The 13027-nt window shown below is 39.9% G+C and overlaps 2 protein-coding genes across 2 annotated transcripts; both read right to left on the bottom strand.

Annotated features, from left to right (window-relative positions):
- On the bottom strand, positions 1-4689 carry LOC111225169 (probable polypeptide N-acetylgalactosaminyltransferase 8). The gene is made up of 11 exons (XM_022749861.1): positions 4566-4689; positions 3120-3303; positions 2778-2944; positions 2374-2557; positions 2030-2227; positions 1512-1626; positions 1216-1401; positions 918-1055; positions 572-667; positions 318-485; positions 1-135 (listed from the first exon to the last, which is right to left on the bottom strand). The coding sequence occupies exons 1-11, from the start codon at positions 4687-4689 to the stop codon at positions 1-3; spliced, it is 1695 nt and encodes a 564-aa protein (XP_022605582.1).
- An 834-nt stretch (positions 4690-5523) lies between these two features.
- ndufa9 (NADH:ubiquinone oxidoreductase subunit A9) lies at positions 5524-11903 on the bottom strand. The gene is made up of 11 exons (XM_022749935.1): positions 11822-11903; positions 9939-10112; positions 9372-9469; positions 9146-9237; positions 8645-8786; positions 8365-8467; positions 7956-8026; positions 7019-7095; positions 6350-6445; positions 5923-5989; positions 5524-5807 (listed from the first exon to the last, which is right to left on the bottom strand). The coding sequence occupies exons 1-11, from the start codon at positions 11874-11876 to the stop codon at positions 5637-5639; spliced, it is 1146 nt and encodes a 381-aa protein (XP_022605656.1). The 5' UTR covers positions 11877-11903; the 3' UTR covers positions 5524-5636.
- Between the last annotated feature and the right edge of the window lie 1124 nt (positions 11904-13027).

The following is a 13027-nucleotide window of genomic DNA, read 5'->3' as shown; positions in this document are numbered from 1 at the left end:
CTAAAAACTTGTGATAAGATTCTCAATCCTCCAGCTTTGTCCACTGCACTGCTGAATGATGAGCTTATAGTAAGAGTTTTCTCCCTGGGCAACCTCGAGACATCTCTTTGTTGCTTTGTTTCTGATCGCTTGGCCCTGCAAAGGTGTGATCAATAGAGAGAATGAATATGAGTACAAAAAAATATTTTAAAGCGCCCATGTGTAAGATTTCTGATGTTGGTGCCTTCTACTGATCTGAATCTGAAATGATATACAGTATACTAGATTGTTAAAAAGTCACTGGACAGGGGTCTGACTCCTCCCAGCTAAGGTCTTACTTGTTTGAAGTCCCATTGCATGTATAGTTCATTTAGCTTTGCCAGCTGACAGTCATGCAGGGTGGGGGTGCTGCCAGAGCCTGGATCAACCAGGCAGCGGTTATGGTTATATTTGTGAGCTTTAATCCCCCCAATGATGATTTCACCGTCTGTGTTGTAGTAGCAAAGCTGGGGAGATGGATAAGTCATGATTTGATATGATTTATTATTATCACTGTATAATTTTTTTAATCCGTCTTCTTACAGCGTATTACCTGTGGCTGCTGGGAGTGGCACTTGTATAAGATGGGGATGTTTCCTGGGATGGCTCCCTGGTCCACACAGTACTTCTCAAAAAGGGTGTTCTTCAGCTGCACAGGTCGGTGTAAGGGAGTTATTTATTTCTTTTTCCTCATTTATGTGTGTTTTATATCTTTTACAATGCAATGTTCAATCAGAGCTTTAGCATGGCTACATTTTTAAGGTTTTACCACAGCACATTTAATTGCTGAAGATAATACACAATGAATGCAGAGAGTCTTTAATGACCAGACTTCTGGTCTTGAATTCACTCACTAACAAGATTACATCTGCGAATTATTGACTGAAATTGTCCCTTACCACGCCATACCCCAACAGGTTATCCCATGTTTCCAGACTTGGATAAACATTGTCCAGGAACCATTTGAAAGGTTTACAGTGGAGCTTGTCTCTGAGCTTCCTCCTCGTGGACACATCGCCAGTATCAATTCCATGATCCTATGTGTCACATGTCATGTCAGTGACAATGCCAAAGTTAGGTAAAAATCTCTATTCATCTAAACATTCCAGCATTTTGTTAATGTTGTGTATGATTGATTACATTAGCTTCTGTGTAAAATACTCTATATACTCCAGAAACATAAAACATTATGGAAACCTCAAGAGGAATGTTCCAGGCAATCATGACATTCCTCTTATAATCATCAAACCAGATATCAGCAACCCTTAAGGCGTTTCTCCTCATGGCAGGGTTGAGATCAAGTGCATACGGTTTATGCGCCCTCTCAATGTGAGCTATCTTGGAGCAAGTCACAACCTCAACGCTCCCTCCACACAGCCACACCTGAGCGGTCAAGATACACACCAGATTATCCTTTAGTAATTATGCAAAACTTCAGCCGTAAATGAATTAATTGTGGCAGTTCTTATGACTTAACAGTTGCGGCTACTCACACGAATCCCAAGCTCAACATTTTCTCCTCCATAGACTGTCATTCCGCCATCAAGCCCACCAATTTCTCCAAGGAAACCTCTGTCCGCTACAAAGATTCCCATAACAGAGGGACTCCTGTGCCAAACCAACATAACGGTGTCATAATTATTTTCTAAGTCCCACTGAGATAAAAAATCTCTTACAGGAAAATACCAAATATATAACATGGCAGCAATTTGAGCTCAGTGTCCACTCAAGAAAAACAAGTACATGTCTCATTTACTGCATTATTTATGATGTTCTTAAAGCTGGCATTGTGCTAAAATATTGTCGTGCCTAAATGTGGTTGTCATGTTACATGTTGTCATTTTTGTCACAAAGAAACAATACCATCATAAATGACATACACTGCTTTATAGCTTGATTAATTATTTATTTTGAAATAACGGGCACAGCCTTTGTTCACTGGTGCAGATGTCAAACATAATTATCCTGCTGACTGTAATCTGTTTAAATAAATATTGCTTGTTCCGCATACTTCCCAGGCTGCGATTCATCCTCCATCTTCAGCCACTCTGGGCTAAAGTACTCGTACATGCACCACAAAGCCCAGTCAAAGCCATGAGAATATGGCGCGTATCTTTCCACAAGTAGGTCATCATAATGGACCTTATCAAACACAGGGGAGACTACTACCGTCCTGTCGACTTTGATCCTGGCCAGCAAAGGCTCTGCCCTGCGAAGGACACCAAAATAAAATACTACACGAGAAGAGAAAGAGGCGAAATTGGTCATTTTTCAACAGCATTTGTGTAGGATTATAACAGGAACTTAAGAAAATGAGTTTAGAAGTTTACCCCTAAATTTGAAACACGTGCTTACCATCCCTCTTTGGCTTCAATATGTGCATCGAAAATGGCCACAACATCAGCTGTGGCATGCTCCCAACCTGAGTTCCGTGACTGGGACAAGCCCATTTGTCGCCTATGCCGTACTTTTTTTATGAGTCCAGGCCTCTCTTCGTGAATCTGATCTATGTAGTCTTGTAACGGTTTTCCAAGGTCATCTGAAAATGTAGCCCACAGTCAAATCTATAAATAAAGGAGCACGGATGACTACAACCACTAGATAAATGATTTGAAAAATGCTCTGTATTGCAGTGAGAATCTGACTGTCATTTTCTCAGAGTCGGGGTAATGAGACTGATACAACAAGTGGCAAGTAGATTAGGACAGATATTTGAGAGGAGCGTCATCATACTAACTACATACTACTGACAAACTTACTGAAAGTGCTACAGTCATCCACCAGAATGATTTCCCTGAGCAGGTGCTGAGGAGTGTGGATGATGATACTCCGTATTGCCCTCTTAATGATAGAAAGGGCTTCGTTTATGTAGATGAGAACCACGCTGATGTTTGGCAGGTCTTTGGGATAAGTCTTCGTCAGACATCTAAATGGTGAAATGTGATGTCATGACAGATGTTAAAAAAAAATCTGATCAATATCTCATTCAGCTAGTTCTTCAGCAAGTTTATTTTTGATCCCTTTGTAGATTTTTCTTTTCAATAACACAAAATACTCAAACTTCCCTCAAGGTATTAGGACGTCACATGAGCAAAAGTTACCTCTTATCTCTTGTGTCCGGCAGCTTCCTGTCAAGTGGCAGCTGGTTGCTCAGGAAGACGTTGTATCCATATATCTGAAACAGATTTTGAGCCTCTTTTTGATCCTTTTCTGACAGGCCATCGCCCCATTTGGCGAACAGGTGGGAGTTTGGATATAACTTGGGCACCACAATCTTCTCTTCTTCTTGGTCCACATTTGGAAAAAGTTCATTGTTGGAGCTCTTTTGACCGGAAACTTCTATTAGCTTTGCTTTAGTTGATTGCGTTCACAAAAAGAGAGAGAAGGTTTGCAATGGAAATTATAATCAGTGTAGTTCAGTTTTAGTCTCTCAGTAGAAGAATAAATCTTTTTGGAAACAGCTGAAATGATTTGTTGGCTTATCTGTGCTGCATGTTCCTCTGATACTTCTCTCAGTCAGATCAAGAGTTGTATACAGCCACTTTACACTTAGTTTCCTCTCCTTGTCCATTTTGGATCTACATTCTCAAGGTGTGTTTAAATATTAGGCACAATTGCTGTATAAGCATTGATGGTAGCTGGCTAACAATGTGGATTTGAAATGTATGTGTAGAGTGTGTCCCCGCTATGTTGTGTGACAAAGTTACCAGGGTGCGCAGTTCTTTGTGTTTTCCCCTCAGTGTCCCCCCTTCTCTTCTTGTTCATGCATCTTTCCCGGACAGAAGTGGAATCATAACGCCACGGGAAATGCGCAAATTTTTCACTCCCGTTGAGACATGTAGAGCTCAGGCACGTCTTTGTCTCAATTGGCCCAGTGATGTCACTTACATTAGTGTCCACTCACTCCATACATTTGTGTCTCTTATATTTTGTGTTCAGTTTGAACACACCAATTCTTGACTCTGATTGGCTGGAAGGTGTCCATTAAGGTCTGTAGTGGACAGAATAACTGGAAGTTTTGAATGCAGGACTTTAAGTTACCATAGATATTTTTTACATTGTAGTACTCTTCATTTTACTTAACATGTTTTACATGTAGCAGCAGTTTCATTTTAGGGGTATTGTTTGAAAGCATGTTAATTTGTTTGTCAAGTAAGCCTGAATTGATGATTAGATAGATGCCAACTGTCAGTAACAACCTATTAATGTCTGGTCCACTACCACCAAAGGTTAAATTAGTTCAATCAATGTGTGATTTTCATTGAACTATCACTGCCCTGATGTGAACCGAAGATGATACCCAGTCATCAGCACATATGATAGATATAATACAAACTAGATGGTAAACATCTATATAAATGTCAAGGTTATTCACTTGCAGCTTGGCTGATTTTACAATGTGGATCTAAATGATTCAGCCATAGCAATCTCATGTGACTAAAGAGCTCTTGCTTGTGCAGGAGTAATCAATGAAAGCAAGTTTCTACAGTTTCTACTTTACACTAGTCCTCCAAATCCTTTTGAGCTGGCTTTGAATTTGTACTCACCCAGCCTGTTCAGACTCTTTTCAATCCGGTCGAGTTTCTTCCACACAACCTCTCGACCTGCGACTCCTTCAGGAAAAGATTTTCCTGCTCCCCAACTCCCAATCAAGTAGATGATGATGTACATCAAAAGTAAAAAAGCTTCAGTTATCCAAGCTCTTTTCATAAATGTCCTCATTGTCATTCTGCTCTCTGCGCCATGCCAGTAACCCTTGTCTCCACACACTTTATAGCTCAAGATGTTCAATAAATCACGTGTTGACTTAAAGATAACATTTCCCACCACATTTCCCATAAAAGGCTGTTTCAACTCAGTACCTTACTGGCTTGAGCGTGGTGAGGGCGACTCAATAGAGCCTGTTGTGTCGACAATATAATAGGTTTCAAAGTACACTGGAGTTTTCACTGCACCTATAAATCTTATTCACTTAACCCCCAGCTCCACCTTCTAATCTGATTATATTCTTAAACATTAAATCACAGTGGCCATAATAAGGTTCCAAATTTATTGATTCTATGTCAATCAGTCTACTTGTGACTACTACTAAAATGCAGCATATTTTATGTCCTATCATTGTGCCATGTATACATTAAATACACATTACAGTTTTGATTATAGTCGCTATCATTTTTTGTTTAGTCCATTTTGGTTGTTGTATGTAATCTGCTTTTTTAAATTGTATTATTTACCTTATTTGATTTTGTGATTTCTATGACTTGGTTGCTGTAACACTTCCAGTTTTATAAAGCACTTGATATATTACCTGTATAAATCTAAACATATTTTTCCTCATTCATCTTTGCAAAACTGCTCCTCTCCCAGGTGGCAGTTCTCCTGCAGACGGCTGCAGGGCTTGGTATTGTCACTGCAGATAAATAATTAATTACAGCAACCATAATTCAAGTGTAGTAAAACAAAAATGTAAGGTCATATCTAAGAACAATGTGTTTCACACAAAAAGACCTTAAAGGATAATTTTTTATTTATGTACAGAATACAATTAAAGACAAAAGGACAAAGCAGAGGTACTGAACATCTGGCTGCCCTAACGATGGTGAAATATCTCACATAGTTCAATAGTTGACAGTCTTGGCTGGTTTTGTCTCATCCAGATCAGCTTCCAGGTAACGGAATCGGCGGTGACGACGCAGAGTCTCAATTGCCTTTTGTTCTACAGTAGAAGGAGTGATCCCGAGATCCTCCAGACCAGGAAGTCCTGGGTACTTCATGTCTGTTATGTGAAACTGGAATGAAAGCATAGCACAGAAATATAGGTTATTGACCATAATAAGCACAAACACTGCTGGCAGTAAAGGCTCCACAATTGGCAGCACAATTCCAAAATCTTGGTTTTCTTACCCGGTCAACTTTGTCTGGGGTCGTCCAGGGCTCAAACGGATTCATTGCAAAAAACTGAGCCGCAAGGCTGAAAAAGAAAAACCAGATGGTGATCAGACGAGTGTGTAGCAACAAGTGAACACTAGAGACCCCTGTAGAGTGTTTGATTACTGGTGGCTCTGTGGGGGAATGAGTGGGTTCCTGTAATATTTTAACGTGTTCAATCAAAACATGCACACCATGAACATGGCCACATGTTAAACATTTCTGCATAAAGTGAAATAGGATCTGCCAGGAACAACTGAATACTTTGCAATCTTTCAATGATCTTTGTTTTGTTTAACAGAATGCTTTCAATGAAGCTGAAAGATGACTTAGTTAAACAAAAGATGACTGTCCAGAAAAAATGTTGATGAACATGTATCATGAACATGTGTGAGGAACTTACTGATAGAGTGGGCGAGGCAATGGGTAAGGCACAAAAGGCCTGTGTGCCACAGCGTAGAGGTACTCCACCAGGTCATGGAGGAGGTAACGGTTGGGGCTAGTCAAAAACAAAAGACAAGACAAAAACAGTCTGTTTGGGAACGTCATCACTGAATCAATCTGTGCACAAAGGTGACACAAAGCCAGGACATGAACCATGGACCAACATGTTTACATGAGCTTCACATACACATCAGCCAATTCAAGCTGACAAGCTAAACCACCCCACCCTCCAAACAATGCTTGCAAACAAGATAGTCCTGATTTCTGTAAGCTGTATCATTTTGATTCCTGGAAGCACCTCCCTGCTTGATTTCTTTCCTGCTTGACTATTTCAGCTCTACCTGTCTTCCGTATGCATTGTATTGCATGTCCATCCTTGTGTGTCTTTTTATTGCACTGTTCAAGCTTTTTACGCTTTCTAGCAGATATAAACTCCACTTACTTTATCCCAAGTACTGTGCTTTTGGAAGATGACATGTAAATCGCAACCATGAATGTCTATCTCAGTACAGATTGTGGTGTGTTGTGTGCTATAAGTTTCATTAGCTTCAAGTGCCCAAACAACAGTATTTGCTAAACCTGAGGGCACAAGTTTTCAAACAAAGTTATTTGAGAGGTGACCACCTACCCAACCAGTGCATAGGTCTTTCCATTAGCATCAGGATCTCTGACAGCATTGATGATGGCTTTGGCCACATCCACCACCTGAGGGGGGAAAGAGACAGTTAAGCTGGTTTTATTACACAGGTTGCTGTGGGTGCAGTGAGCTGAGTGGTTCAGGGAGGAGTTTCTTGTTTACATAAGTCTGGGGCAGCATGTTACATATTGACACAGACTGAAAATGAACAGCTTGCTTCACAGTACATTGTGATTTGACAATAGCTGCTGTGTGGGTACTTGTAAGAACTAGAACTTAGAAGATGTCACAAAATTGAATTGTCAATAATAGTTATAATTGGAAGAGGATTTTATGCAGGCATGTGGCCAAAATGTCAGTACTGTAAGTGATAATTCGGTTTATTTGACATGGGGTTGAGCAAGGCACTTATCTATAGTCAGTGTATGACCTACAGTAGATTTGGATCAGCGCTGCCAGTTTAGAGAAGCAGCAGGAGCACTGGCACAGAAGCTGAGTGATGTAGTGCTATGGACAGGGACACTGCTTTGGCAGTGAAAATATTCAAAATAAAGCATATACTTAAACTAATATTAGTGGCCATGTTTTAAAGTGGCTAAAACACATTTTTTTGCTGACCCCATCCAGAGCAGCCCATCACTCAGCTACTGTGCCGGTGCTCCTGCTGCTTCTCCTCCAACCTGGGAGCACACTGTTGTGAATCTACTGCAGGTCATACACTGACTACAGACTACCTCACACAACTCCACATCAAATAACCCAAACTATCACTTGAAAACATACAACATTCTTATCATCAAATGCCAACGTACTCTTCACCTAGACACCTAACACTAAATCAGCCCTGTAAAGCCACTTAGTAATCACTTACTGGCATATGGGCAAAAATGGCTTAATTAGAATAGGTCATTCCTTTCAACAAACTTACGTAAACTGGCTGCTTCACCGTCTTCTTCCCCATGGACACAAGTGGAATAGCATTGCCGAACCAGCGCATGTCTAAACGAGGATTAAAGCCACACATGAAATTTTCACTGGCTAGCTGGTTAGCTGGCTAACTATTAGTACCAGTGTGAACACCCTGGTCAAAAGAAACTTAGCAATAGTTCTGCTTGTATCAGTTGATGAAGAAACATTTACTTTAATATGCAGCACGACTGAAGCTGGAGCACTAAATGCCCAGCAGCCAAAACACAATCAATCACTGACAACAGACACAACATTCACACTCATCCCCATCACACAGAGACTGACATGTAGGCACACTCTTCGATCACAATCTCCTTCACTCACACACACTCTCACACACACACACACACACATAAACAACTTCTTACTTGCGTAATAGTTGAAGAATCTGTCCTCCCTCCCAAAGATCTCAGAGGGCTTCATGATGATGGCGTCGGGGAACTCGTCTCTCACTGCGGTCTCTCCAACAGCCTATAGTAAAAGAACAGTACATACAATTATCACCTACATTTAAACATATTAACCTTCTTAATATATCAATGTAGCCAGCACTGGCTTAGGTGTGTAAATACACTACAACAGACACATAGATACACCAGTTTGACTGAGTGGCAGAGATGTGCAGTATGTAGAGAAACAGCCGACTACCTTGTTCCTCAGGTACTTGGATGGGCTGCGTATGTCAGCGTTGAGGTGAGACATGTGGACAAACTTTGTGATGCCAGCCTCTCTGGCTGCCTTAGCAATCTGCTGGGGGATGGAAACGAAGACGTCCTCGAAGCGATAGTTCCTTTACACAACAAGAGGGAAGCCTGCATGTGAATTCTTACTTACAATTTACAGGCCAACTCAGCAAAGTCCTCCAACATTCATCTTAAACCTACATCTCATCCCATGGGAGTGGCTGCATTACAGAGTGTCCATCCATTCATATTACTACCGTGGGTAACACACCTTACCTCACCTTATGTGAAAATAAAATCTATATACAAGAAATGTAATAATAGAATATTTAAAGTTACCATGATCACATGACAACACAGTGACACACCATGTACCATAGTAGATTAAAGAGAGGATTCAAATTCTACTTCATGTGCAAAAGATAATATAACAATTCAGATGCTTTGGGATGTCTTCCCAGTGTACCTCGTCTCCCACTCTCTGCCCACCAGGTTGATGACCACATTAGAGTGCTCCAAAGCCCGCTTGATGGAGTCTTTGTTCCTGGCATCCCACTCCTGCAACGAGACAATACATTTGATTTTCATGTAAGCATCTTAAGTGCAGTACTTGCAAATTGAAGATTTCAGCATCCATGAGTGTTGCAATATTTCTACAAGATGCCTGTGTGTCTGCGCAGCGCATATCTTACCAAGAACATGATTTGTCCAAGATCGCCCATGGGCTTGAAGTACATGATGTCATACTGATCACAGCGGTGAGGGATTACAACCTGAGAGCCAATCCGACCTGAAAATCATCAGTGAAAATAAACACACAATCACATCTACGCATCATCAGTTTAAAAAGGATTTGTTTTTGTAAATATTTTAATTGGCAATCAATAGCAATAATTCATTCAGATATTAACTTTTACCAAAGCTACCCATGGACAAGTTAACAGAACAGAAATTGATTGATATATTTTCCCAACCAGATCAATCACTTCTATTTAGACAGTAGATCAAATACCATAACTGACCATGTTCCATAAATCCCTGCTGTAATACAGTACAATAATTTTTCATAAGATGAAAGTTGTCGGCATCCCAGAATATTTCTGTTAGCTGAGATTATATGTAATCTGAGATATTGGACACAGAATGTGATGTCTATAAGCACTAGCTCTTGAAGAAAATACACAAATTTTCTGCATATAAAGTAATATTGACGTACGGATAGCTTAACATTAGTATTTATGCTATGTTTTTAAACTCACCCAGCCTATTGACAACATATCGACCCAGGAAACCTGTGGCACCAAACACAGTGGCTGCTATTCCACTGGAAGAGGAGCGTCCTCCTTTCCCTTTGGGGATGACAGCATGGTGCAGCTTCCTCTGCTGGACTGTGGAGACGGAGGCAGCTGACAATACAGCAGGGGAACAGCTGCCTATTGAAAGGAGAGGAACACAGGCAACATTCAGTAAGCGCTAAAAGGTAGGATACATTCAGTTGCCAAATCTTTAGGTACACATAACTAAAATTAATGCAGTGTAATACAACAACCCTGATATACATCCTACTTTCATTCAGATTATAATGTTCAGCTTTATATTGAACTGTTTGTAGATTTCTTTAACTGTAACGTACTCACAACGACCATAACGTTGAATCAAAATCTCTCTAAAACTGCATTATTAATGAAGACCATGTGACACTCAGCATAATAATGTGCGGTATTCTATTCTCATTGAACACTTTATAAGGAACACCTGAACACCTGATTGTTCATGCAATTATCCAGCCTATCGTGTGGCAACAGTGCTAGCCTGTGCATAAAGTAATGTATATATGGTTCAGGATCTTCAGTTAATCTTAACATCAAAGCATCACAGAATGCACAACATGTTGAACCTTGAGGTGGGTGAGCTGTAACAGCAGAAGAAAACATCTGGTTACACTCCTGTGAGCCAAGAACAGAAATATGAGGCTGCAGTGGGCACAGACATGCCAAGACTGGAAAAAACATAGTCTGGTCTAATGATTCTGGATGTCTACAGACACATGCAGATGGCGGGGTCAGAGTTTGGTGTCAACAGTAGGCTGCTGGTTGTGTAATGGTGTGGGGATTTTTTAGGCAGACTTATTGTTGCTGACAATGTGCATCCCTTTATGGCCACAATTTACCATCTTCTAATGGCTACTTCCAACATTATAACACATGTCACAAAGTAATAGTTTCTCAAACTGGTTTCATGAACATGGCAATGAGTTCAGTGGACTTCAATGGCCTCCCCTGTTACTAGTTCTGAATCCAGCTGACAAATCTTGCAGAAATGATGTGATGCAGTCATGTGAACATGGATCAAAATCTCAAAGGAGTGTTTCCCACATCTTGTGGTATCAATGCCACGAAGAACTGAGAACTGAGTTGTCCAGTATTAGTATAGTGTTCCTAATAAAGTGCTCGGTGAGTCTATGTATGCACTGACCAGACGACTATCAACAACATATGAGTAAGAAGGCATTTTAAAAGGCTGGATGCTTACTAAGAAACAATACAGTTCCTTATAGGAAACATAAACTGTGGATGAATATTGGAATATGTAACAAATTATATCCGCAGATGTTAACCAAACACCGCTAACTCCGTGTCATTGTGCAGATGCATGTTATTGTCAGCATCACAGTTGTTAAAACGCTCGTCACAGTAGATCAACCAGCCAGATATCTAAATCTATTGTTATACTACCTGAGTAACAATCTACGACGACGTGAATTCATAAATATAAAAACAGGGTGTTTATAGAGTCTCTGTAACAGACGTCACGTCACAGTAACACACTGGGCAGGATGGTGGTCTACGCTCAGCCAAATTTAACGCTTTATCCTTCATTTATTATTTCATGATGATGCAGGAATTCGGATATTCGGTAAATAATTACACAGAAATATTTTGAAAGTCCAAAATGTGAGCTACTAGCTAGCTTTAGCCTATGCTAGCAGGTTATTAGCCGAGCCGGTTAGCAAGGTCACTCAACTCTTGCGTGCAGGCTGGTGTGAGTCAGTGCAGGGATGGAATAGGTGTAAAAATATACTTTAATATACTCTAAGACACACATATGCACGTGTACTAGCAACTGTTTTGACGTTACTCACTTGAAATCTTTGGAAGGACACTCGCAGGACGGCTAACCAACGCTACGGTCGCCATCTTTCCGACTACGGCGTACCGAGTGGGACAAAATACAGGAACGTCAACGAGGTATTCAGGACAGTGGTGCTCTGAACTGTGGAGTGACGCACACGCAAGGCAAATACAAGCCACTGAACAGAACTTATTTTAGACGTTTAAAATAAGTTTCTAAATTCTAATTAGACAAAAAACTTAAACCCGAAAACAGAAATCATCATTCGCTCAGAAACTAAAGAGAAAATGAAAATAGTAGAAAGTATAGAGAATAAAGTGGAGGGGAGCTGTCCAAACACAGAGAACATGTTCAGTCTGTGCAGAAACGCAGATACTACGAGTCAAAAGATCAAAGAAAGAACATGCAGCTGTTCACATCTGCAGCAGGTTTGATGAATCTGTCTTAAACTTATTTATTTATTTATTTATTTATATCTGTTATTAAATAACTCCCCTTCTTTATGCCTACCTATATTTCTGACCAGTGTTGAAGTTAATTTGGAGTCACGAAAGTAAAACGTTTTTTTTCTTTTTATACCTTTAAAATTGTTCTTTAAAATTGTTGTTAAATCAAGAGCTGTGTAATGCAGCTTATCTGTAAAACAGAAAATCCAAAGCATTTATATGTGAAGATTTTAAACTAGCGCCCTCTAGAGGATTTTAAAAGCCCACCTGTCAGATCCATATGATGCCTGTTGGACTGTTATGATATTTTTTCCTTCTTTAATACTTCTGTAGTGAAAGAGTTTCTAATCTTTTTTCGATAATTTTCTGCCCTTACAGTGGTTGAAATATTTTGAACTATTGGCTGCAGTTACAGGAGCAGGACTAACATGAGTTATTACAGAACGACCAGGAGAGGGAGAGCTTTTCATACTTTATCTTTTGTTGAATCCGATTTTTTTATTATTATTTTTTTACTGAGTGCCTGATTAGAACTTCAGGAGAAATTACCACAGAATCTACAAGTTGCAATGAAATGAACAAAAGATGAAACTTAAATCATTAAGCACAGATAGATGGAGAACTGATGTAGGAGTTCAGTTTGATGTTAGTTCAGTTAATTAGGATTTTAATTTGCCTAAAAAGTTTAATTTGTTTTCTAAGGAGCTGATGATAAATGATGAGGTCATGCTTGTAATTCATTTCACACTGTGAACAGTTTTTAATAAACT

The sequence above is a fragment of the Seriola dumerili genome, unplaced genomic scaffold (assembly GCF_002260705.1).
Source record: "Seriola dumerili isolate Sdu_G_001 unplaced genomic scaffold, Sdu_1.0 BDQW01000147.1, whole genome shotgun sequence".
Taxonomy (NCBI): Eukaryota; Metazoa; Chordata; class Actinopteri; order Carangiformes; family Carangidae; genus Seriola; species Seriola dumerili.
Note: the sequence above shows the minus strand (reverse complement) of the source record. Positions and strands in the feature narration are given on the sequence as shown.

Coding starts and splice junctions, on each gene's coding strand:
- LOC111225169 (XM_022749861.1), bottom strand. CDS start 4,689: ATGTACATCATCATCTACTTGATTGGGAGTTGGGGAGCAGGAAAATCT. Junction 1,056..1,215: donor CCTGGAACATTCCTCTTGAG/GTTTCCATAATG, acceptor TGTGACACATAG/GATCATGGAATTGATACTGG. Junction 136..317: donor TGCAATGGGACTTCAAACAA/GTAAGACCTTAG, acceptor ACACCTTTGCAG/GGCCAAGCGATCAGAAACAA.
- ndufa9 (XM_022749935.1), bottom strand. CDS start 11,876: ATGGCGACCGTAGCGTTGGTTAGCCGTCCTGCGAGTGTCCTTCCAAAG. Junction 8,787..9,145: donor GGCAGAGAGTGGGAGACGAG/GTACACTGGGAA, acceptor TGTTGTGTAAAG/GAACTATCGCTTCGAGGACG. Junction 7,096..7,955: donor CGGTGAAGCAGCCAGTTTAC/GTAAGTTTGTTG, acceptor TTCCCCCCTCAG/GTGGTGGATGTGGCCAAAGC.